General features: G+C 37.2%; 1 protein-coding gene across 1 annotated transcript in view; it reads left to right on the top strand.

Moving 5' to 3' along the window:
- The window catches only part of COL4A3 (collagen type IV alpha 3 chain), a 69,572-nt gene that overhangs the window by 30,131 nt on the left and 15,049 nt on the right, over positions 1–24,392 (top strand). Inside the window, exons 17-38 of the mRNA XM_070944944.1 lie at positions 631–684; positions 1,169–1,210; positions 2,505–2,592; positions 2,679–2,714; positions 2,880–3,044; positions 5,201–5,293; positions 7,575–7,670; positions 8,096–8,166; positions 8,862–9,050; positions 10,595–10,763; positions 11,091–11,183; positions 12,487–12,591; positions 13,020–13,117; positions 15,289–15,439; positions 18,115–18,228; positions 19,093–19,260; positions 19,470–19,559; positions 20,728–20,862; positions 21,912–22,010; positions 23,155–23,244; positions 24,034–24,170; positions 24,261–24,387. Coding sequence (XP_070801045.1) covers positions 631–684; positions 1,169–1,210; positions 2,505–2,592; positions 2,679–2,714; positions 2,880–3,044; positions 5,201–5,293; positions 7,575–7,670; positions 8,096–8,166; positions 8,862–9,050; positions 10,595–10,763; positions 11,091–11,183; positions 12,487–12,591; positions 13,020–13,117; positions 15,289–15,439; positions 18,115–18,228; positions 19,093–19,260; positions 19,470–19,559; positions 20,728–20,862; positions 21,912–22,010; positions 23,155–23,244; positions 24,034–24,170; positions 24,261–24,387 — 2,410 coding nt within the window. The remainder of the gene's footprint in view (positions 1–630; positions 685–1,168; positions 1,211–2,504; positions 2,593–2,678; positions 2,715–2,879; positions 3,045–5,200; positions 5,294–7,574; positions 7,671–8,095; positions 8,167–8,861; positions 9,051–10,594; positions 10,764–11,090; positions 11,184–12,486; positions 12,592–13,019; positions 13,118–15,288; positions 15,440–18,114; positions 18,229–19,092; positions 19,261–19,469; positions 19,560–20,727; positions 20,863–21,911; positions 22,011–23,154; positions 23,245–24,033; positions 24,171–24,260; positions 24,388–24,392) is intronic.

Here is a 24,392-nt window from a genome sequence, read left to right as displayed (position 1 = left end):
TGGTTATCATAGATAGTTTTTAGAATATTAGAGATTAGAGAATATTTCTCCTGGGAATAGTAAAGAAGACATATAGAAAGGAAAAGAATCATTTAATGATACATATAATCACAGCTGCCAGACTGGCCTATGCACAATATTGGAAAGAAAAAGCCCAGCCACCAGAAGAACTTATAATTAGGAAAATACTGGAGTGCGCAGAGATGAGCAAACTAACCCATGAAATAAACGATGACGAGAATTTAGAATACTATACCGTGTGGGGAAGGTGGTATGAATGGATGAATGATAAAGTGAAAGAAAGAGAAAAAGGTGTGTTAAATAAAAGCAAAAAGTAGCCTAAGTGACACCAAGTATATATATTCTGTATATATGTATAAACACTGCACATCCAATATTAATGGAAATGTTATTTTATATATGTTTATAAATTTAATAAAATTTCTAAAAAAAAATGGGAAACAAAAAAATAGGTAAAGAATGGAGTTCAAAGTAAATAATTAAAAGAAAATTGATCCTTCCAGTGTGGATTGTTTTTCAAAATGCCAGTAATTATAAACAGAAAAATGGCATTTAGAGTTTACAGTATGAAAATGTTAACCTCATTTAATACCTATTATATTTCTGCAGGGAGAAAAGGGTGAGAAGGGTTTGCTAGGATTGCCTGGAGAAGTTGGAACTAAGGTAAGAAAAAGCGAGCGAGAGAGATTTTTCCAATATTTTGTTTCTTTGATCAAGCACTATTTAATAATTTGGATTTAATTGTTCATTCCAGGTACAATGTCATCCAGTTAGCCTATTTTCCATTTATATGTCATAAAGACATATGTACTTAACATCATTCTAGAATAGTAATTGGAAATGGTTTGCAAAGGACTGGATATAATAAATCTCTTGATTTTAGTTTTGTATACTTTCTCCATTATATAATATACTTTACTACTAACGATTCTGTAATGTTATTGATTTTTACCACACATAGTACAAAAAGCCTTGGCAGAAATAAATCTGCAAGAAGACCTGGGAAACATATGGACATTTAGAAGTAAAACAAGTCATGAATATAATAACTAGTCACAAATTCTGTCACTTTCATAAATCCATTACAAGAAATTACAATATTTTTCGTAATTACTTCAACCTAAGTTGTTTTTATGTTTTTATGCAGGGGATAAAAGGTGAAGTTGGCCCTATGGGAAACAAAGGTCTAGTAAGTACTAATTACATGCGCTGTAACATTTTGTTACAATAAGTTTAAAACATTTATTTATAATATTTATAAACTGCCCCAATCCATACAGACTCTGGATAGTGTAAGAAAATGCAATCCAAAATGAAACAATTAATAATAATAACATTTAACTAATTGAGATGCTTGCCCAAACAAAACTAAGAAGTCTAAGTTCACTGGAATAGCATTAATTTAACTTTCTTTGTAAAAGCATGGAGAATTAGAACTTCTGAGGGTCAAGTCTTGCATGTTATAAAGCTTAGGCCACCAAAGAGAAGTCCTGCCAAGTAGTCCATGTCCATGAATCTCTCAGGGAGGGAAAACCTTAAATAGGTCCTACTTAAATGTCTGATCTGAACAGGCAGGTTCTATTTTGTATTTATTTGTATTTTGTATTTATTAAATTTTTATACCGCCCTTCTCCCGAAGGACTCAGGGCAGTATACAGCCATGTTAAAACAACATAAGCCTACAAAATTTAAAAACAGTTTAAAATATATTAAAAATTTGGCCCTATATTAAAAACTACAAACACCCCAGAAAACTAAAATTCAGTTTCTAGGCCAGCCCAGCCTGTTGGAACAAGAGAGTCTTAAGGGCACAGCGAAAGGTACGTAGGTCGGGAATCATGCGCATCTCCGGGGGCAATTCATTCCAGAGGGCAGGTGCCCCCACATTTGGCTTTCTAATGCAAATGGTAAATAGTGCATCAGATGAAGTTGTCCCCATTTGTTTGAGCCCCAAAACCATGAACTAATTCTTTTAGAGGAAATACAGTCCATTAAGATTAACAACCAGGATTCTTGTGTATCATTATTTTGTCTTTGTATAAATTGAACCTGAATTCTTAGCAGTGTTTGATTATTTCCATTTCTGAGTTTTGCCTCTATGCTCTAGATGTCTCTTCAGTCACTTGATTTCCCTTAACTACTCAAAAAACAAACAAAAAAAAAAACAGGTACCAACTTGAGTTCACTTACAAATTATGGATTATTACACCATGATCTGTGTTAATTAGATAAACCTAAACATATACTTAGGGATGAACTATTTGGAGGTTGCTTTCTTCAGCTGTAAAGCCACAAAAGAAAAAAAGTATTTTCAGGAGAATCTGAAATCCATCCTAGAATATTATTATAAAGCATATATCTTAGACTATCACACCATTTATTATACCAGCTATTGTTGCTGATGATCAATATTCTTCTCTTCACTGTTGAATTTCTTTCTGTTTCCTTTCCTCTCCATATTTTTGTCTGTCCTTCTTTTTAAGACTGAGTACTATGATGGAATGCCTGGAGCAAAAGGAAATAAGGGCTTCTTAGGATCTCCAGGACCTAAAGGTCAGCGTGGACCAATAGGTAAGAGACCAGTTTACATTGCTATCATGGAACAATTGAAAAACAATATCAATATTTCATTGATGTGAAATAAATATATTTTGCAGGACTACAAGGACCCTTGGGTGCCATTGGAAGTCCAGGTATGTATGTTACCCCAGGATAAAATTATCTCAGTAAAATAACTACTATTATTAAATAGCAATAGAAATTAAGTATTATTTTTAAAGTTGAAATTAAATCTTCATTGATAAGCACATTACAAAAATACATAAAGTGCATTTTAACCATTTACCATGGTTTAATAGGTATTTCAAGACCTGGTCTAAGAGGTGTGCCAGGTTCTCCAGGCCTCAAAGGAAAGAAAGGAGAGAGAGGACAACGAGGAATCAATGCTATTGGACCACAAGGACATCCTGGATTTCCAGGCCCACCTGGCCCAGTAGGATCAGTAGGTCCTTTAGGACAACCAGGTATAGAAATATTATTGTATTATTATTATTGTAGTGCAAAGTAAAAGCTGCCAAAGTGTTGGACAACTGACTCTCTGGCTACCTCCTCCCTTGCAGATCCCAGGATATCCTTGGTTTACCAAAGAGCTCTGGGAAATGCAATGAAATAGTAGAAAGGATGGTTGGAGCAGAAAAGCAGCAACATATAAGAGCCTCAACATATGGGCAGCATAGTTTTTTTTATTTCTGCCTGACCATATGGATCAATTGTCCCCCAGCAAAATTGTTTAGGGTGAATTTCTCCCTTTGGGCACCAGTGGGCAGCAAAAGCTCTCCTTCAGCTACTGTCAATTATTTAGGTTGATATAATCCTGCTAACGAAATCACTCAAGTTTGCTCAGGTCTGGATCCTTATGGGCAGGATTTAATGGGAGTAGTGTTTTGCAATGTTATATGGGACTTATTTGGCCCTATCAGTTTGAAGGAAGTTGATAGGGTATTTTGCTAGATAAACTACAAACCCTTATACTGTCTGACCTATGCGCTTCTTAGCTTTTTTGTGAAGTGTATGGGGGTGCGGATCCAGGAGATAGTCAAGAGTTATTGAGGTAGAAGGTTATAAAAGCTGCCTTGAAAGAGATGGTGGTACATCACTCCTAAAGCGATCCTCCTGAAGAGATCTGGCTGTTATAGATAATAATACCAAAGTCCAATCTTTCTTTTCTTTGAAAGATGTGAGAAAGTCGTAAGGATTCAATTGTAGAGTGCCATGCAGGAAGCAAATTAATGTTAGCTCTGTTCTAGTTCAAATAATCTTGAACACTTTTATTTAGTATATGTGTACCTGTTTGCCAAGGCTGGGTTATTCAGCATCATTTTTCTATGCAAATTAGTTTTCAATTTAAATGCCTTTTCCAGGTTTGTCTATAAATGTTTTTCAGGCTTCAGCACTGGAAAAGAAAAAGGATTTTCTAAAATAAGAGCAGAATTTCTGTCAGAGTGATTGGGAGTCAGGTGGCATACAAATCTACTTTATTAATATTAATATTAATACATATTAATATTGAATGTTTTAATTTTGCCCATAGTGATTTTTAAGATAAGAATCAAATTTCTATTTGATTCCAAAAACAAAAGGAAGTTGACCTATAAGATCAGTAACAGAACTCAGGAAAGTCAAAACCTCCATCTTCATATAAAAGTCATAATTCAGATAAAAAATTCTAGCAGCCCGGCCATCCTATAAGAGTTTTCCCAATATCTTTCCAATTTATTTAAAACATGTAGCCATTATTAACATATGAATCTCTCTAAGAATTTAAACGTGTTACAATCAATGAAATACACCACAGACTAGCAATTGATACAGCAGCCACGAAAGACATGGAACAGATATTCAAAAGCCATAACGTCTCTATGCCTACAAAGATCAGAATAGTGCAAGTAATGGTATTCCTGGTCACATTCTGTGGAAATGAAAGTTGAGCTTTGGAGAAGCGAGATAGGAAAATTATTGACTCTTTTGAACTTTGGAGTTGGAAGACTCCTAAGATTACCATGGACAGCCAAGAAAACAAACAAATGGATCATCAAACAAATCAATCCATGGAGATACAAATGACCAGGCTCACATTATTCTATGTTGGACACTTTATGCAAAGATCTTTGGAGAAGATTCTAATGCTGGAAAAGGTGGAAGAAAAGAAGAGAATAACTGACAGTAAGGAAATGGAGAACGCAGTCCAGTTTTTCAAGATCCATAGGCTGAAACCAATGTCCTTGCAAGATGAAGCTTTTGTCACCTCAGGTAGACCTGTCCCTGTTAGCATCCAGCTCAGGGCACACATGAGTAATTTTGTTCTTTATGTGCTGCACTACTTCAGCCATCTTAACATGCAAAATAACTCAAAACGATATTCATCTTACTAATTCAGGGGAAGCAGATATTCAATAGTCTTAGAATAATGAAATGGACATATCAAATATTTTCCCCTATTTTCAAACCTGCTGACAAAAAGCTAAACCAACAAGAGTTGCTTTGGAATGGTTTCCCTCTTCTGTACTGTTAATGCTATTAAATGAATTCATCTTTAACCTAAGAAAGTAATATCAATTGCCTGCCATTACTGTTATGAACAAGATAAAAAGTTATATTTTATCTATTTCATCACAAACAGGTACAATAACTTTTGAAGAAGGTCCACAAGGAACTCCTGGAAGCCCCGGATGTATAGGTCCTCCAGGCCTATTAGGAGATGATGGAGAAAAAGGTCAGCTCCTTTGTTGTGAAAATATTTCTAAATTTTATTAGTTTGAGAATCTAAGCATACATATGAATGAGTTTAGATCAGTTTCTTTCTATCAAGGCAAGCAGAGTTCTGTCTAAATGACCAAATTGCTTATAGTAGCTTAGTTGTTGGTATTATCATTTCATTTTATTTATTGACCAAACCAGATGTGCCATATGTTGCAATCAGAGTGTTGAAATTTAATTGGGAAGATATGGATTTGTGATTTTCTCTACTTTTCACACTAGCCATCTTCTCATCTCTTTCATGCCCATAAATCTTAAACTAGGGAGTATTTCTGGTCCTAAGCCATTAGAGAGGATGTAGGAACAATTGTACAGAGCTTTAGCAGAATCACCAACCCTACCAATCAGGAAGTCTAAAAATACATTTAGAATTCCGTCAATTCCTCTTTGCCTTGTGAAAAACGAGATAGATCACCTTAATTGATTCCTGATCCCTGCATGTAAATTCTATGTCATCACCAGTCCAAATGTCACAAGAACGTATCCACCCATGATAAGGAAGTTATTGAATCCCATTCTCAGCCTCCAGTTGCAATTTAGGAAAAGCAAAAGTAAAAGTTTTAGTTTCTTCCACAAAACTAATGGAGGACGGGGAGAAGAGAGGGGAGAGGGGAGAGGAGAGGAGAGGAGAGGAGAGGAGAGGAGAGGAGAGGATGCATGGTTGATTTTGCTGGTAGAGATTACATTGAATAGATTTATTTACACCAGACACTTATGCACAGTTTAAATGACTACAGTTGATTGAATTAATCCCGTCTAGTGGGATTAATTCATTAATTCATTCAAGTTCAAGTTTCTTCTCAGCTATGGAAGCTCAGTGAATGACTTGGGCCGATCACTATCTCTAAACCCCAACTTAACTCATAAGGTTTTCTTGTGGGGAAAAAAACTGGAAGGAGTCCTGTGTATGTTACCTTCAGCTCTGAGACTATAAATAAATAAACCTAGGATTCTGAGGACATATAACATACTAGACTTAAGTGGGATTACCTAATTTGTAATAATGCAATATGTTGTGAAAATTGACAGGCAGTTCTGTGTGGTGTGTAAGCATGGCCAGAATAAACTGTCTTGCAGGTTTGCTGTGAAGATTACAGACCAAAGTTTCATTTGTGCTACAACGACCACTTAAGAAACAGGAGACCAAACCACTGATAAAAAGGTGTCTGTAGGATCTAATCTGAGTTGGTCACTGGGTTGGACCAGAGACTTTGTCTTCCAAGCTTTTGCTCTCATGCTAGAGAGAAGTTTTCTGAAGATGGGATCTAGCACAACTCCAAAAGGTTGGAAGACAAAACGTCTGGTCCCAGGGACCAACCGAGATTGGATCCTGCAGCATTATCCTGGGACACGTATTTTTGTCTTCATTCATTCGAAAAAGATATCTTTTGTTGCAGTTTGGAGCAGTATTATTTTTTAATAAATTGCTTGCTGTTACAATTATTGTACAAAATTATTTTGATATCTTCTCATAGAAAGTGCTACATTGATGCTTTGAATCCAGATTTTACACCCACTCACCCCTCCATTTTTACATCTTCTGTGGGTAGGTGTGGAGTGACAGAACTATACCAGCCTTTAAAATTATCTTAAGATTTCCCTTGTATTTGTTTGCAGTTATATATATTCTGGTGTGTGAAAGAATGAGTTAACAAAGTGAGTTGTGTGTGAATATACTAAATGATATACAGTACAGGTAGTCCTCGATTTACAACCATAATGGAGCTCAAAATTTCTGTTGTTAAATGAAACATTTGTTAAGTGAGTTTTGCCCCATTTTACGACCTTTCTTGCTACAGCTGTTAAGTGAATCAATGCAATTGATAAATTAGTAATCCGGTTGTTAAGTGAATCTGGTTTCCCCATTGACTTTGCTTGTCAGAAGGTCAGAAAAGGGGATCACATGAGCCTGAGACACAGCAATGGTCATAAATATGAACCAATTCCAAGCATCTGAATTTTGATCACATGATAATGAGGATGCTGCAAAGATTGTAACTGTGAAAAACAATCATAAGTCACTTTTTTTGGTAACGTTGTAACTTTGAACACTCATTAAATGAACAGTTGTAGGTTGAGGACCATCTGTATTATTGCCCAATTGATTAGGTTTATGATATTATTTTACTTCATCTTTATTGCAGATAAGTATATAGATTTCTCTAAGACGCTTATACTTTTGATTTAGTGATAATCTACCCATCAAGTTTTTCACATGTGACAAAATATTATTGTAGGTGAAGAATCAGGCCCGTGTACTGAATGTACTTATATTATGGGACAACCTGGTCATGCCGGTGTTGCTGGAGCAGAGGGTCAGCAGGGTAGGAAAGGTAAAAAATGCAGGTGATACTTAAATATTACTAATGATTGAAATATATCAGTCTGCAGTTTTGGAAGTGGTAGACCTGAAAATAGAAATATGAAATATTTTGTTACGTATCGATTATAATTTAAAACATGTAACTTATTACACTGTTTTTTTTAGAAAGGGAATGACATAATCAATCAAACAAAAACGTATGTTCAGAAAACATGATATTTTCTAAGGATATTTTAATGCCAACACCTTCTATTCTTAGAAGGGATGAAATATATTAATATTTTTATGGTCAATTTTAATTTTTCCTGTTCCTTGTCCAGTCTGTTATTGTCTGCTTAAACTTTATAAACAATGGTAGGATTTGTATAGATGCTTTATGGTGCTTTATTATTAAATTTAAATTATTTCTAAATCTTGGTATTTTCATTATTCTAGGTGTGGAAGGAATACTTGGTCCTAAAGGATCCCCAGGATTTCCTGGGCATCCAGGACCTTCTGGAGATCAAGTAAGCTTCTTATTGAACCTCTTTTATAATAGTTTGAATGGAATTACAGTTTTAAGCAGTGGGAGCTTTCTAAGCCAAATACATCAATGTATTTAGATCATGGAGCTCTACAGAAACATATTAAATTGAAAGTATCTACAAATTATTTTAAAGACCTGTTAGCAACTGTTAGAAAATTTTTGTAAACAGTAAAGACTGTTCCCCACCTGCCCACCACCCAAATTACAGTTGATTTCATTTATTTCATTTATTCTAGCACTTGCAGTTGGAACTCTGAAATCTGTTAGATCTATAAGGCAGGACAAAATCTAGCTCAACTTATTCCAAATAATTTAAGTCTTCAAATATCAAAGAAATAAAATGTGGGCCTGCAAATTAACTAAAGCCATTAACTAAATTAACTAAATTAACTAAACTGACAAAAACATATTTAATATGGTCATAGTATTTTGTCCAATTATGTTTTTCAAGTGCTGTACTGGACCAAATGCAATTTCAGAACAATGTCAGTCGTGAAGCCCCGTTAGCCTCAATGTAACATATTTCAGTTATCTAAGGATATATTAACCAAGCAGGCATAGTTAAAGATACTGTCACCACTGACAGAAATAACTTGTTTACAGTACAATATTATTTTAGCAAAACTGCATCATATACTTTTTATTGATAAATCATGTTAACTGTATGTGGTCTAGGGTTTTACAGGCCTTCCAGGAAGCAAAGGCCTTAAAGGACCAAAAGGAGATGCAAACTTAATGCATCCAGAAGGTCCCAAAGGAGATAACGGAGAACCAGGAATCAGAGGAAACACAGGAGAAAAAGGGTTGGATGGAATACCTGGGAAACCTGGACAAAAAGGCAAAAAAGGTTCTGCTGGAACACAGGTTGGTTGTGCTTTTTTCAATCTTACCATTTGTTCTATTCTTTGACTTAATGGATTAGGTGCCATTAAGTCATTATAGACTTTTAGCGATCACATAGATTTTCTCCATGATGATGATTCTTTAACTTGAACTTCTTGCAAAGGTCATTAATATTTTTAGATACATATCTGGGTGAATGTATTCTCCCCTTTAATCTTATTATGGGATTTGAAGAATATGAAATTTATAAACAATAGTAGTGATCAATAGTAATATTTTTCTTTTATAAACAATTACATACATTTTTAATTAAAATTTTTATATTACTGAAGAAAAATGTGTTCTAAACTTTCTCTTACTGACTTTTGATGTTCAACCTGATCACCTCATGATTAGATTACTGTAATGTGTGTTACATGGGACTGTCTGTGAAGGCCATCCAGAAGCTACAGCAGGGCCAGAATGTGATAGCAGAGATAGTGAGCACTGCGTTATGCTGACATGACCCTACTGCTTTGCAAGCTCAACAAGTTACTAGTCTATTTCTGTGTAGAATTCAAGATGTTGGTTATCACTTTTAAAACTCTTCATGTCATGGGACCTGTCTGTCTGTCTGAAGGAGTTTTTATCTCCAATTGTTTCTGCCCCTCCAGTCTGGTCAGGCAAGGTGGGTGGACTTCGGGTCTATTGTTTGAATAGCATCATCCTGCAGACCCAGTAAGCATGCCTTCTTTTTAGCATCACCTGCTGTCTGAAATGACATCCCCACAGAGATTCACATACCTTCCACACATGTGATATATATATTTCAAGTTGGCCAGGTCCCTTTTTTTGCTTGTATTTCTATATGGTGTCCTTTTTTATTTGCAAGTGATCCACAACTGCTGAAGAGTTGGGTACCCTCAGCAAGTAGATAAATACATTTATAAAATAACATTATAATGTCAATTACAGTATTTCTGTGCTGATCACAGCTGCATCCAAATGCATTGCTTTAGATAACTTATGAAATTGTAAAAGATTTGATATATTCATAAGTAAGTTTCTTTCAAACTTACTGTGAATACTATTTGAATTTCATATAACAATACATGACCTCGTGGATAAACAACTTTTTGACTACATAGAAACCCATTAATGTGGACTTTAGAATCCCTTTCTCAATTTGCTATTGAGCTGCCATTTTAACTATTGTATTTTAGGGAAGACGGATTTGAAAACGTGATGTGCTTCCTTGGTACTTTTAATACCATGATGATTTGGTGCTTTGGAATTACCTATGACCCAACTTACCTTTTTTCCTGGGTCCTTACCAGTATTTTAAATGAAGCCCTTAGCAGGGTTCTCAAACAGAGAAGCATGTTTTGTAATATTTAAGTAAAGATATAATAAATATAATTGCAGATAATTATGCTGTCCTTATGGATGATCACTTGAGATCCTGAGTGAGATTTAGAGAAGGAAGGACCACTACTAGTGTGTCCATTACTAAAGATGTCAACATAAGCTTCTACTTGGGAAGTTAGTCAATGCATACTAAACAGTGATTTATAAATTATTTGTAGGGGTCAGATGGTCCAAAAGGTGACAGAGGATTACCAGGATCTATTGGCAGCCCAGGTCTTCCTGGTAAGATAGGGCTAACTGGACCACCAGGATATGGACCCCAAGGAAGGAATGGCTCAAAAGGATCTCAAGGAAATCCTGGATTGCCTGGGTTACCAGGTGTACCTGGTATGTAGTTTCTTATTTCATCTCCGTTGTTCTTATTGAAAAGTGTGAGTCTGCTTGTGATGTATTTATGTAAAATACATTTAAAGAATATCTGTCCATCCTACCAGATCAGATAGAGGTAAGCATCATTCAGAACTCATGGAAAACGCATCTATTCTGACTTGAGAATGACATTAATTAACAAGATTTTATCCCAGTGTACAAGCACAAGAAGACCAGGCTAGAATAAATGCTTAAATAAATTCAAGATATATAATGCAACTTGTATGCTTTGTTGTTCTTACTGAAGTTGGAAAATGTTATCCGTTTTGTTAATGCATATTGAAGGTTCTAAAGGAGAGCCTGCTAGAGTAAAGGCAATTCCTGGAGCACCAGGGCTTCAAGGGATAGAAGGTACACCTGGATTACAAGGAAGAAGAGGTAAGCATTATTCAAATAGTGCCAAATTTCAGCGTATCTTACTTTCAGCATCAAAATAAAAGGCTGTGAACTCCATCATCAAGCCAATTGTCTGGACTAGCATCAAATCATAGTTCTAGCATTGGGAATGGTAATGATTTCCATTAATCTGAGGCAGCCAGCTATCTTAAATAATCAAAGAGGAATACTTGTCATATGCTGTTAAATTCTCACAGAAAGGAAAAGAAGGAAATTCAAGAACAGGCAAAAGGCTTCCATAATTGCCTTCCCAGTATCTATGAATTAAGGCAATTGCCTTGCTCTAATGATAGTAATCTCTGTAATTAGGCATTTGGCATATATGGTTTAGCCATTAGTTTTTTTGTTTTTTTTTTAAAAGCAAGATTTTTATGCCATTCCAGGCCAGAGCATATTTTTGCAGTCTGCATTTCCAAATTGGACTGGTAGTATTTGGTAGCAAACCACCAATTTTCAGTAGCATCATTTTCACTATATCATTTAAACATCTCAGTTCTGATGTCACTGCATTATTTTTACATCCCTTGTAGATCACAGAGATGGGATTTTTAAGATAAAGCATAGCCTCAGCTACCAAAATATTGCCTGCCTTGTTATATGAACAACATGTAATTCAGTCCTCAGCCAAATCCAGAGAGTGGAATATTTCTGAAGGAAAACCAGAGGACAGTCTATACCCATGATGGTGAACCTATGGCACATGTGCCAGAGGTGGCATGCAGTGCCCTCTCTGTGGGCACACGAGCTGTTGCCCCAGTTCAGCTGTGCTGTGCATGCACGCTCATATCCCACCAGCCAGCTGGTCTTCGGGTCTCTGCTGCACATACACAGGGGATGGGGCGCATACGGGGGACTGCGTGTGCATGTGTGGGGGGAGTGGGGTGCATGTGGGGGTGCATGTGCATGTGGGAGGCTTATGCAGGGGGTGCATGCACGGTGTGTGTGGCACATATGCAGGGGGTGCATGCTTTGAGCACTCGGTCCAGAAAAGGTTAGCCATCATTGGTCTATACTGAGCATTTTTATCCTAATACTGTAAACTATTATATAATTAAGTATAAGATCTGAGAGCCCCCCCCCCTTATTCTGAAATACAATTTCTCATATACTAGGTTTTTTTACTATCTTTTATTAAATGATATATTTGGGGTGCAGTTTCCCTGTTATCAATGAATTAGGTGTCTTCACTGCCCAGGAAAATCTAGCAGCATTATAATTTTAACTATTGTAAGTTGTTTTAAAGCTATAGAATCCTTTTGGTGTCTGATAGTTACCATTTTGATAGGTAACGTGGGATCCAGAGGACAAAGGGGCGACCCAGGTCTTCCTGGAAAAGATGGGGATCCCGGCTTAGCAAAGAATGGATTTCCTGGTTGTTCTGGTCAGAAAGGTAACATATTTTATGCAAAGTAATAATATAAGACAGAATTTGGTCTGTATTATAATAATCTACATTAGGATACCACAGCTACATCCTTTTCAATAAACAGATTGGTAGCAGTTTGACATTAAAAGGTCCAATTCTCTCTGATTTGTTCCACAGATTTGCTATAAAAATGAAAAACAGTTTTCCTTGTCTTAATTACTTTAGAGATCCTGATATACTTGTTTTCAATAAAACTGATTTGTTAAATTTGCAGGGAAGAGTTTGCATATTATTTTATAATGTATACTTAGCAAAAACTACATAGATTAATGTCTGCACTTGAATGCTTACTAAATCTGCTTTAGTAGGAATTATATAAAAATCTCAGAAAATGCATAAATTGTTTGTAAAAATTAGTAAATACCAGCCACTTAATAATATTATCTCTATAGGGGATAAAGGAACTCAAGGACCTAAAGGAATACCTGGTTCTCTAGGAAAAGCAGGGAAACCTGGCTTACCTGGCTTACCTGGAGTGCCTGGAGAAAAGGTTTGTTTGACAATATATTATTTTAAAAAGAGAGAGATAGGGAGAGATAAATGGAGAAGGGGAAGGGGAAAACAAATTATTCAGGTGCATTTTAAAATAGGCAGTGACCACAGAATAACAGAGTTGGAAGGGACTTTAGAGGTCTTCTAGTTCAATCCCCTGTTTAATCAGGGGATCCTATACCCGTGATGGTGAACCTATGGCATGTGTGCCAGAGGTGGCATGCAGAGCCCTCTCTGTGGGCACGTGTGCCATCACCAACTGTTCTTCTGGTTTCCGGTGTGCACATACACACTGGCCAGCTGATCTTCGCGGGTGCTGGAGTGACAGAAAACGGTCCAAAAAACAGCCAAAAATGGCCAAAACCCAGCCCGTTTTTCCGGGCCATTTTGGGGCCATTTTGAGGCCATAAACGGCTGAAAAATAACCTGAAAACGGCCCCAAAACTGCCAAAAGCGGCCCAAAAAATGGTATGAAAATGGCCTAAAATACATCCAAACACATCCAAAAAACAGGCATGCACGAGCTGGCCAACTGGTCTTTGGGTTTCCGGCACTCTGGCACGCATGCACACACACATGCACACGCATTCCAATTTGGGCACCCGGTGCCAAAAGGGTTCACCATCACTGCCCTATACCATTTCAGTCAAATGGTTGTCCAATCTCTTCTTTAAGATCTCCAGTGATGGAGCTCCCAACTTCTGGAGGCAAGCTGTTCTACTGGTTACTGGTAATTGTTTTCACTATTAAGAAATTCCTTCAAGGTTGGATCTGTCTTTAATGAATTTCCATCTGTTATTTTTATTCTGCTCTCATGTCCTTTGGAGAATAGGTTGACCTCCTCTTCTTTGTGGCAGCCCCTTAAATGTTGGAACACTGCAATCATGTCACCACTAGTTCTTCTTTTCATTAGAAAAATGTTTGTTACCTTTTGAATAAATTGTTTCTCTGCCTGGCAATTAGAAAGGAATAACTATTTAACTGATTGCGCTGTTGTATTGTGCTCAGTTGTTTGTTTATGAGATGGGAAGGAACACAAGAGTGGCTTCCTGCCTCCTGTATCTCAATAGGACAATGACATCTATCCTGTTCCTGTCCCTGGTCCACCACAACAGACAGTGAAAATCTTGTTCCTGTAATCATGAACCAAACTTTCAAAAATGTTAATATAAATTATCTTTCCGCAGCTGAGTCTACATTCAATCCTCTGATAAAGCTTGTTGGAAACTGCAATGTCTAATTGCAGAGTAGTGAAATAGCCACGTTTGTATAGAGTGGGAAGTGTTATGATACAGCTTGAAAGTTGGGTTCATTTAAGTCAGTGAGTCATATTCTCAGTGTTGAGAGTTTCTTCAACATTCTTGAAGTTATAAATTTAAAAAAATATTTCAATATATTAAATATGTAACATAATTCTTATATATTTTAACAATTTATTTCTTGGAATTGTAGGTATCAATAATTGCAAAGCTGTGCTATAATAAGTATGTTAGACTTTAAGATGATACAATGTTTTTATTTTCCCACAATAAAGTTAATGTAAGAACAACTGCATTCCATTAATATATTTCCTTTATTAGATTTAACCATTATAATAAGCGATGCTGCACTATCAACATAACATATAAACAAGACATGAATATATATATATATTGTATATATGGAGAGTGAGTGAGAGAGAGACAGAAAGGAAGATAGGATTTATAAAGCATTACTATACAACTATAGAAAAGGGAAGCAGTAGAAAATATATATGTGTTTAGCAGTAATGGGTTCCACTTCCCTTCGCTACCGGTTTGAAACTGTGAGTGTGCGCATATGCACACACTCTTTGCTCATGTGTGCCGCTTCTGCGCATGTGCAGAGCATCCATGATGACATCCAGGCGGGTGGGCGGAGCCTCCCGCCACCGCCACTACTGGTTCGCCCAAACTGGGGCGAACTGGTAGAAACACACCACTAGTATTGAGTTCTATGTGTGTAAATTAATTTGTTAAATCCACAGTATATGTAATATTAAAAGTAATGATAAAAGATAGGTAAGTAAAATCCTTAACTCTAGTCCCACAGCTTTTTGTGATGGAAAAGGCTAAAGAGTTATACAATAAGATTGTTCTGTTTCCCTTAATGCTTAGATGTAATATTACATTTTCTTCTTCTGTGCTCCAGGGTGAACTAGGTCCAGTTATTCCTGGACAGCAAGGAAGTCTTGGCTTACCAGGAGAAGAGGGAAGGTTGGGTGAAAAGGGTGAAAGAGGATCATCAGGTTTACCTGGACCTGCAGGTCAAAAAGGTTTTGAAGGGGCTGATGGACCAAAAGGTACATTCTCCAAAATTGGATTATATGATAAAGGGCCATATATAGATATAAAATAATTGCTTAGACTTTCTACCACAGAGCTGCTATTCTGGAAACAGTCACAAAATTATCATGATGTATTCAACAGTAGAATTCACTATTATAACATATGGTGATGGCTGCTATGGTCTCAGAACAAGCGATGTGCAAAAAGTTAGTTTTGATTCAGTGGTGATAAGCTTCTGAGCTAATAGGCCATGGTATAATTATCTGATCTCCTGACATTTCATTAGCAAACTATGGCTGACATTTTCAGAGACAAAGCAACTTGGCAATCTGCTTGGCAATTCACAAAAACTGAGCAGGAACTGACTGATCTCTTCTGTTTGTAATTAAACTAATCTCTAATTGAACTATGCCACTGTGAAAGCCTGTTAGTTTTGATCATCCTGTATTCAGAAGCACTTGTTTCAAGTTAAGTCCATCCTACATGAGTAGTTATTTTAGAAAGTATTTTGAGACGGAAAGTATTTTGAGACTGATATCTTTTTATTGTTGCACACCAGAATGGTGAAAAAATTCATGAAATGCAAAACAACCTGCTTTTGCTTGAAGCAACCTGTTTCAACTTTTAAAAGGGAAGTTTTTTCTAAAACATTTGCACACCCTGCTGTGGAACATATTCTAATAACAGTCACAAAATATCTTGAAATGTGTTTCTATGTATAAGAAACTGCTCTGACTTCTAGTTGCCAGGGAGAACATAGATGAATTGATGATATCCTGGTTGTAGTTAAGTATCACCTTGTCCTCTTATAATATTGAACTACATAAGCCTCTGAGCCAATGTTAACCTAAAAGGGTTTTCTCAAGTATTTTTTCTCCTATTGCCTTGATTAATAATAATAATAATAATAATAATAATAATAATAATAATAATAATAATAATAATAATAATAATTTTATTTCTATACCGCCCTTCTCCCGAAGGACTCAGGGCGGTGTACAGCCAATTTAAAAACACAAGACACAACAATAATTAAAAATTAAAATAATTAAATAGATTTGGCTGATTTAAAACCCCAAAAATTTAAAATACCCCAATTTAAAATTATTAAGTTGATAGCCCGGCCTGGCGGAACAACAGGGTCTTCAATGCGCAACGAAACACCCGGAGGTCGGAGATCTTGTGTATTTCCGGGGGCAGTTCATTCCATAGGACTGGGGCTCCCACAGAGAAGGCCCTCCCCCTGGGTGTCGCCAGCCGACATAACTTGGCTGATGGCACCCTAAGGAGACCCTCTCTGTGGGAGCGGACTGGTCGGTGGGAAGCTATTGGTGGCAGAAGACGGTCTCGAAGGTACCCGGGTCCTATGCCATGGAGCGCTTTAAAGGTGGTAACCAACACCTTGAATCGCACCCGGAAGACCACTGGGAGCCAGTGCAGCTCGCGCAGGAGGGGTGTCACGCGGGCACAATGAGTTGCGCCCATAACCACCCGCGCGGCCGCATTCTGGACCAGTTGGAGCTTCCGAGTGCTCTTCAAGGGGAGCCCCATGTAGAGAGCATTACAATAGTCCAGCCGGGAGGTGACAAGGGCATGAGTGACCGTGCGCAAGGCGTCCCGGTCCAGAAAGGGCTGCAACTGGCGGATCAGGCGAACCTGATAAAAGGCCCCCCTGGCCACGGCCGTCATATGCTCTTCTAAAGACAGCTGTGCATCCAGGAGGACACCCAGATTGCGAGCCCTCTCTGTGGGGGGCAAAGATTCACCCCCAATAGTCAGCGATGGCACCTGCTGACTATATCGGGACGCCGGCAGCCACAGCCACTCGGTCTTGGACGGGTTGAGTCTGAGCCTGTTCCTCCCCATCCAGACCCGCACGGCCTCCAGGCAGCGAGACATCACATCAAGGGCATCGTTGGGGTGGTCTGGGGTGGAGATGTACAGCTGAGTATCATCAGCGTACAGATGACACTTCACCCCAAAACCACGGATGATCTCACCCAGTGGCTTCACATAAATGTTGAACAGAAGGGGCGAGAGGACCGACCCTTGTGGCACTCCCCATGCGAGATGCCTTGAGGTCGACCTCTGCCCCCCTGCCAACACGAACTGCGAGCGGTCGGAGAGGAAGGAGGAGAACCACCGCAGAACGGTGCCCCCTATTCCTAACCCTCTTAACCGCCGCAGCATGATACCATGGTCGATGGTATCAAAAGCCGCTGAGAGATCTAATAGGACTAGGACAGAGGAGCAACCCCTGTCCCGAGCCCTCCAGAGATTATCCACCAACGCGACCAATGCCGTTTCTGTGCTGTGCCCCCGCCTGAAGCCCGACTGGCATGGGTCTAGATAGATAGCTTCATCCAGGTGCCCGGGCAGTTGTCATGCCACCACACTCTCAACAACCTTCGCCACAAAATGAAGGTTGGAGACCGGACGGTAGTTAGCTAATTCAGCCGGATCAATAAAGTCTTACATTCATTTTTACATTTCATCTCTCTCTCTCTCTCTCTCTCTCTCTCTCTCTCTCTCTCTCTCTCTCTCTCTCTCTCCATCCCTCCCTCCCTCCCTCCCTCTCCCTCCCTCCCACACTGTTTGAGTGAGATTTGTGTTTTGGAATATAATACAAAAAAATTAAGGTGGGAGGGTACTAATTTTAAATAAATTGAATATGATGAATATCTTCCAGGGGAGCTTGGAGGTCCTGGAGCTCCAGGAAAAAAAGGTCTTCCAGGAAAAATTGGCCTCTGTCTTATTGGCTTACCAGGAACACCAGGTCAATGTGGAGTAATGGGACCACAAGGTAATGATGTACAAATATAGTGACACTGATAAATTAATAATGTATTAAAATTAAAATAGTATGATATATAATAAGCACAGTCGTCTAATAGCCTAATATGTTCTTAACATCAGTTGTGCAAGGTACATAGCAGTTATATTCAACCGTGCATCAGTGTAAGTCAAATTAATTAAATAATCAGCATTTTATAGTGTTATGAATGTAAAAATTTTAACTCACAATAAATTGGAAAAAAATGAAAAGAGAGATAATAGTCATTTCTTTCACTAGCACAAAAAGGTAGATGCAACATAATTAGTTCTAGTATATGCATCCCAATTTTAACAAAATACAATAGTTTTCCTAAAGAATGGCAAACAAATAGCAACATTATTGCTCACAGACATCATGCAGTGAACACTCTGGTAGATCAACCAGCTAGTGATTCTTTAAACCAGTTGCATTACCATAGACTTTCTCTGCCACTATTTGCTTTGTATACCTGCAATAAATATGCTGGGGCAGGAGCTGACAATTGTAATACTTACAGAAAATGGTGATTCACCAACAGGGAAATTTTCTGTGATATATTATTGATTTTTATAGTTTTGATATTTCGAGTGATTAAAATAACTGTTTCAGTTTGGATCTAGTTTTGTTCTTAAAGAGGCAACAATAATTAATATGCTGTTAAGGTAGAAGATTCATACTTTATTAATGTAATGTCAGTGATGTGCTAAATTATTCTGCCCCTGCTTTTTACTAACATGTTATAGAAACAATCCAAAGATAAAAGTCAGTGTTGGAATGTGCTGATGGAATCCTTCATTTGTGATAAAATGTTCTTTTCTGAAAATTTGAATTGGATAATGAATACTATTTTAGGTAAAAAAGGAACAATAGGAGCCAAAGGAGATCCAGGTATTCCAGGGTTAGATATCCCAGGATTTCCAGGACGATTTGGACTTCCTGGATTACAAGGCCCTGGAGGAAATAAAGGATTGCCTGGCATCAAAGGACAGCGTGGTAAACCCGGAATGCCAGGCACACCAGGTAAATGTTCTTTAAGCAAGATTGATCTTGATATAATTAATGTATTCATTGCCATTTAATAAAGGTCATGTTATACTATTAACAAATATGCAAATGATGGGGGTTTTTTTAAAGTAAAAATTGGGTTTCTTTCAAATGTCATACAAAGCCTTTGAGTGTCTGGGCAATACCTTTTATATCTATGGACGTGTTTGGTTCATTTCTGGTAGGTTTCAGAGGAGAAAGAGGTTTGATGGGACACTTGGGTAGTCCTGGATTGCCTGGTGTCTCTGGAAATCCAGGAACCCCAGGAGGCAGAGGTAAGTTGTGCAATGTTTGCCTTACCTGGAGCTCTAGTTCTAAAATATTCCTCCATAGTCCATACTATTTGAACCGATGAAAGGCACACAGGAGTCATTCTAAGACCTGTCAATAGAATCACACCTGTTTTCCATCAACATAGTTTAATTAACTAGTTTCATTTCAACTTAATTGTCATGTCATTTCTCAAGTTGTCCCTGTACAGGACAATGAGGAATGAGGGGGGGGGGGGTTTGCATGAAAACTCGGCCTACAAAGTAGATAATTGGTTGCAGGTAACTTCATTTCTGTGTTGTTCTTAGAAGCTTTCCAGGTTTTTGAGAGCATTTACATCACCCCTAGAAAACAGAGAAGGAGAATGGATGACACTCTCTTAGGAATTTACTTTCCTTCCTACTTCCTTCCTTCCTTCCCACCTGACAGGGTGAAAAATGAGATTGTTATCTTCAGTCAAGCTTTTTGGAAGAGTTTAATAATAGTCCTATTGCTTTTAATTGTATATCTGTTTCTGTATGTACTGTAGAAGCATGGGACATAAAATAACCAATGACATCTAGATATATTCAATTATAGATTTATTTTTTTTACAGAGTTAAAAAAAATGCTTTCATATAACAAGGCCATCATGAGTATTTCAAATTTCCTTTCTATTTCTTCTAATATAATTGTTTGAAAGTTAAATCAATAAATGGCACCTATGAAATATCTGTAAACAAGCAAAAGAAATAAGACTGTTTTTGTCATTAAATATTTAGGCATGAAACCAATACCTTCCCAAAATAGAGACCTCTGATTGTGGGGGTTTTTTCCTAGTTTTGGATGTAACAGAAAAGTTTTAACTGGATGAAACAGAAAAATTTCAATTGGGAAGTAAATGAATGAATGAATGAAGGAAGGAAGGAAGGAAGGAAGGAAGGAAGGAAGGAAGGAAGGAATGAAGTTTTAAAACATAGAGAATAAGAATATACCCACTATTGGGGGTTTTCATCTATCACCCTGTACTCTGAAATCTAGATATATTCAAGTATAGATTTTTGTACTGTCCAGGAGATTGGACTCAATGCATAAATACCCAACTTTATATTCTCTGCTTCCTGAGACTCTCAGTCTCATTTAGCATTTGAACTTGGTGGCAAAAAATCTTTCATCCTATTTTATTATTTCTAGGTTCTCCAGGCTTTCCAGGACCAAAAGGAAGGAAAGGATCTTTCGGAGAAAAAGGTGAACCAGGTGATAAAGGTCCTCCTGGGCTATCAGAATCCAAAGAGATCTATGGAGATAAAGGAGATAGAGGCAGTAAAGGTATAAATATCTATACTATACTATATCTATACTATACTATATCTATACTATCACTATGCTACACATTCTGCAGGTTTTCACGATGAAATATCAAGAGCCGCGGTGGCACAGTGGTTAGAGTGCAGTATTGCAGGCTACTTCTGTTGATCGCCAACTGCCAGCAATTTGGCAGATCGAATCTCACCAGGCTCAAGGTGACTCAGCCTTCCATCCTTCCGAGGTCGGTAAAATGAGGACCCAGACTGTTAGGAGCAATATGCTGACTCTGTAAACCACTTAGAGAGGGCTGTAAAGCATTATGAAGTGGTATATAAGTCTAAGTGCTATTGCTAATATACTGTGTTCATTGTATTCTATAGTGACTAGTTGTTGCTTCTTACAAAATAGAACTAGCATTGTCCAAAATGGTATTTAATCCATTATCTTTACTTACCAAGACTTGCAACTGCATTCCCCCTACCCCGCTTCATATCCATAAAGTAGATTGAGGAGAGTAGAGGAGTGGAAGAGGAAAGGCTAAATGCCATCCTACAACTTCTGCACTGGAAATTTCATCATTCTGAATCCACTTTCCATAGAAGAGGATATGCTTTGAGTCTATGTGACAAAGATGCATTGCACAGTTCCATTTTATTTTTTTATTCAAAAGATCGTCTGACTCCCATCTTAGAATACAACTCTGAGCAACATTTTCACATATCCTAAAGTTTATTACCAGTGAAGAAACTTATTATTTAAGAGTTTTGAATAGATATAGCTTGGTTCACGTATACTTATTTAACCACAGTTTATGAAGTAAGCCAACATTGTAAATAGTGTTTTATGACCCTCAGCAGCTACGTTCATGCAACTTACTAGGACAAAATTAACTCATTAGGTGGTATTATAATGTATGGATACTATCATTATTAAAATGCAAATAGTTAAACAAATGTAGCAGATTATACTACAAATTCACCATTTCATGTCAACCTTTTTTTGTGCCTATTATTCTGAAGCAAGAAGATACTGGGTTTTTTGTTATTTAATTCTATTCATTGACACCGTAGGACCTCCTGGAAGAACAGGACTCAAGGGAGAAAAAGGTCAGCAAGGTGTGCAAGGATGTGTGGGTCCTGTTGGACCACCAGGTACTCTACCACCACCAGGTATGTAGGTTTCTTTTGATCTCAGATCTCACGTAGGCAGATTTATGTTATTCAGTTACATAGTTATGTTAAACCAAGAGTTAATCAACACTGTGTCTCTGTGACTTTACAGTAGTGGCCAAAATTGTGGAAACTTTTTGGGAAAAGTGTATTTTCTAAAACTAGCTAATAACACCACTTTTTTTCGAGTAGTGCCATAAAATTATATATCAATGGAAAGATAATTCCATAATTATCTTAATTATGATAATTTAATCAAGAATGTAATGCAATAACTTTTATGAATGATTTGCTATTAGAATAGCAGTTATAAAGAAGAAAAGTGAAACACATAGAAAAAAACTAGATATACAAAAATTACCACCATAGAAAAAGTGAGATATACAAAAATTATCACGTCAATTAATATTTAGTTGGGTAACCTTTAGCATGAATTACGGCCTTTCAACGCTTTCCCATGGAGTGAACCAAGTCTTTTAGTTCTGCAGCTGTTGTAATATGAAACCAAGATTGAATGATTGCTTCTATTAACTGAGTTTTATTGCTGGGTCGCTTCTGACTAACAAGTTTCTTTATATGGTTCCATAGATTTTCAATTGGGTTAAGGTCTGGGCTATTCCCAGGCCATTTCAGCAGTGGAATATGATTAACTCCAAAAAAAAAAGTGGTGTTATTAGCCATCAAACCTCAAAAAATACACTTTTCCCAAAAGGTTTCCACAATTTTGGTCATTACTGTATACAGTAGGTGTTTGTGCAATGGCTTGGTATGATGTACAGATAGTCATCAATGATTGCATATGTGCCTCTGGGATTTTAATAAAAGGAACAATCTGCTTATGAATACATCTCTATGAATACATCTCATATTAACTTGATCCACATATGAATTCAAATTTCTGAATTATCAGACTTCTACCAATATCTAACTATTATTATATTCCAGAGGTAGCAATTGTTCTTGGAATAATAACTCACTGAAGACAAACTGGAAGAATGGAAGCAATAGAAGAAACAACAATTGAGGGCTCCAGTTTTTTTCCTTACCAAAAATATTCTGAAACACACAGTAATGACTATGATAAAGACTTGTCAATCACATTTTAATCCTATACAATTAATTTCAACATCGATTATCTTTTTAGGAGCTAAAGGAGCTAAAGGACACTCAGGAATTCCTGGAATCTATGGATTGCCAGGAGTTCCAGGAGACAGAGGGGACATGGGAATGCCAGGTAATCTTGTTAAAGTATCTAAATTATCATTATAGTAATACTAATACAGTAAAACTTTAGTTTAGCAGGCTTTGGATACAAGATTGTCCATAGACAGCATGCTTCAGATATATAAAACTCCCACTCACATTTTGTACATGTGTAAAATATAAAAAATGCATATAATGCGTGCATGTGTAATTCTACTTTCATTTTACAATTAAATAAAATACATAACAAATATAAAATACTCATGCACAAAATCATATTTGGATTCAACAGACAATTTGACTTAATGAACATTCTCCTCCTATTGGCCCATTGCACTCATATAGAGTAATGTAGAGTAATGATTGGATGACTGATACTGTAAGACCGAGAATTCTCTACATTAATAGTATTTTGAGTACAACTTTATTTTCACTAACATGTTATAGAGATGTATAGAGGTAAATGTGAAGAAATTCAAGTACATAAATGTAAAATTAGTCATGGGAAAGAAGAGGAAAGGAAACTCAACATAACCCCACCTGAATTCTGTTTGGAATAAAAGGAGAGGAAAACTCTGACATGCTTTCAAGATTCTGATTTTACCCTATAACAAGAACAACAAAGAGTGGCAGTAGTTTCACATGGGTCTTGACAGAAAAGAGAATTTATAACCAAGGATGTGGAGATCAGATCAGAACGTATATCTCGTTTAATATTTGCATTAGTAAACTTGATGATTTTGGATGGTTGGGATCTTCACTGAAGTTTCAAATAAATCAAAGTAAAAAAAAAAAACATTTCAATGTTATGTTGTTTCAGGTCATAAAGGGGAGCAAGGTTCTTCAGGTGTGCCTGGATCACCAGGTATAGCAGGCCCACCTGGCTTTACTGGTATTCCAGGGGATAAAGGAGAACCTAAACCTGGTACTGGGCCTCCAGGAAACCCAGGACCTAAGGTATAGAAAGCTGATGATACTTTCCTTGTATCAGGTGGTGTTCCCTTGTTGGTCTTTTAGTTACTCTTTTATTTTGTTGCTACTTGCTAGGGTAATCCAGGTCTTCTTGGAGAAAGGGGAAGAAAAGGGGCAAGTGGATCACCAGGCCACCCAGGTCTTATTGGAGTACCTGGACTACCTGGAAACAGAGGGGATACTGGTTTACCAGGAATTACAGGTAAA

The sequence above is a fragment of the Pituophis catenifer genome, unplaced genomic scaffold (genome assembly GCF_029215685.1).
Source record: "Pituophis catenifer annectens isolate HBS135680 unplaced genomic scaffold, rPitCat1.0.hap2 SCAF_6, whole genome shotgun sequence".
Taxonomy (NCBI): Eukaryota; Metazoa; Chordata; class Lepidosauria; order Squamata; family Colubridae; genus Pituophis; species Pituophis catenifer.
The sequence above is the reverse complement of the archived record's forward strand: the minus strand, read 5'-3'. Positions and strand labels throughout refer to the sequence as shown.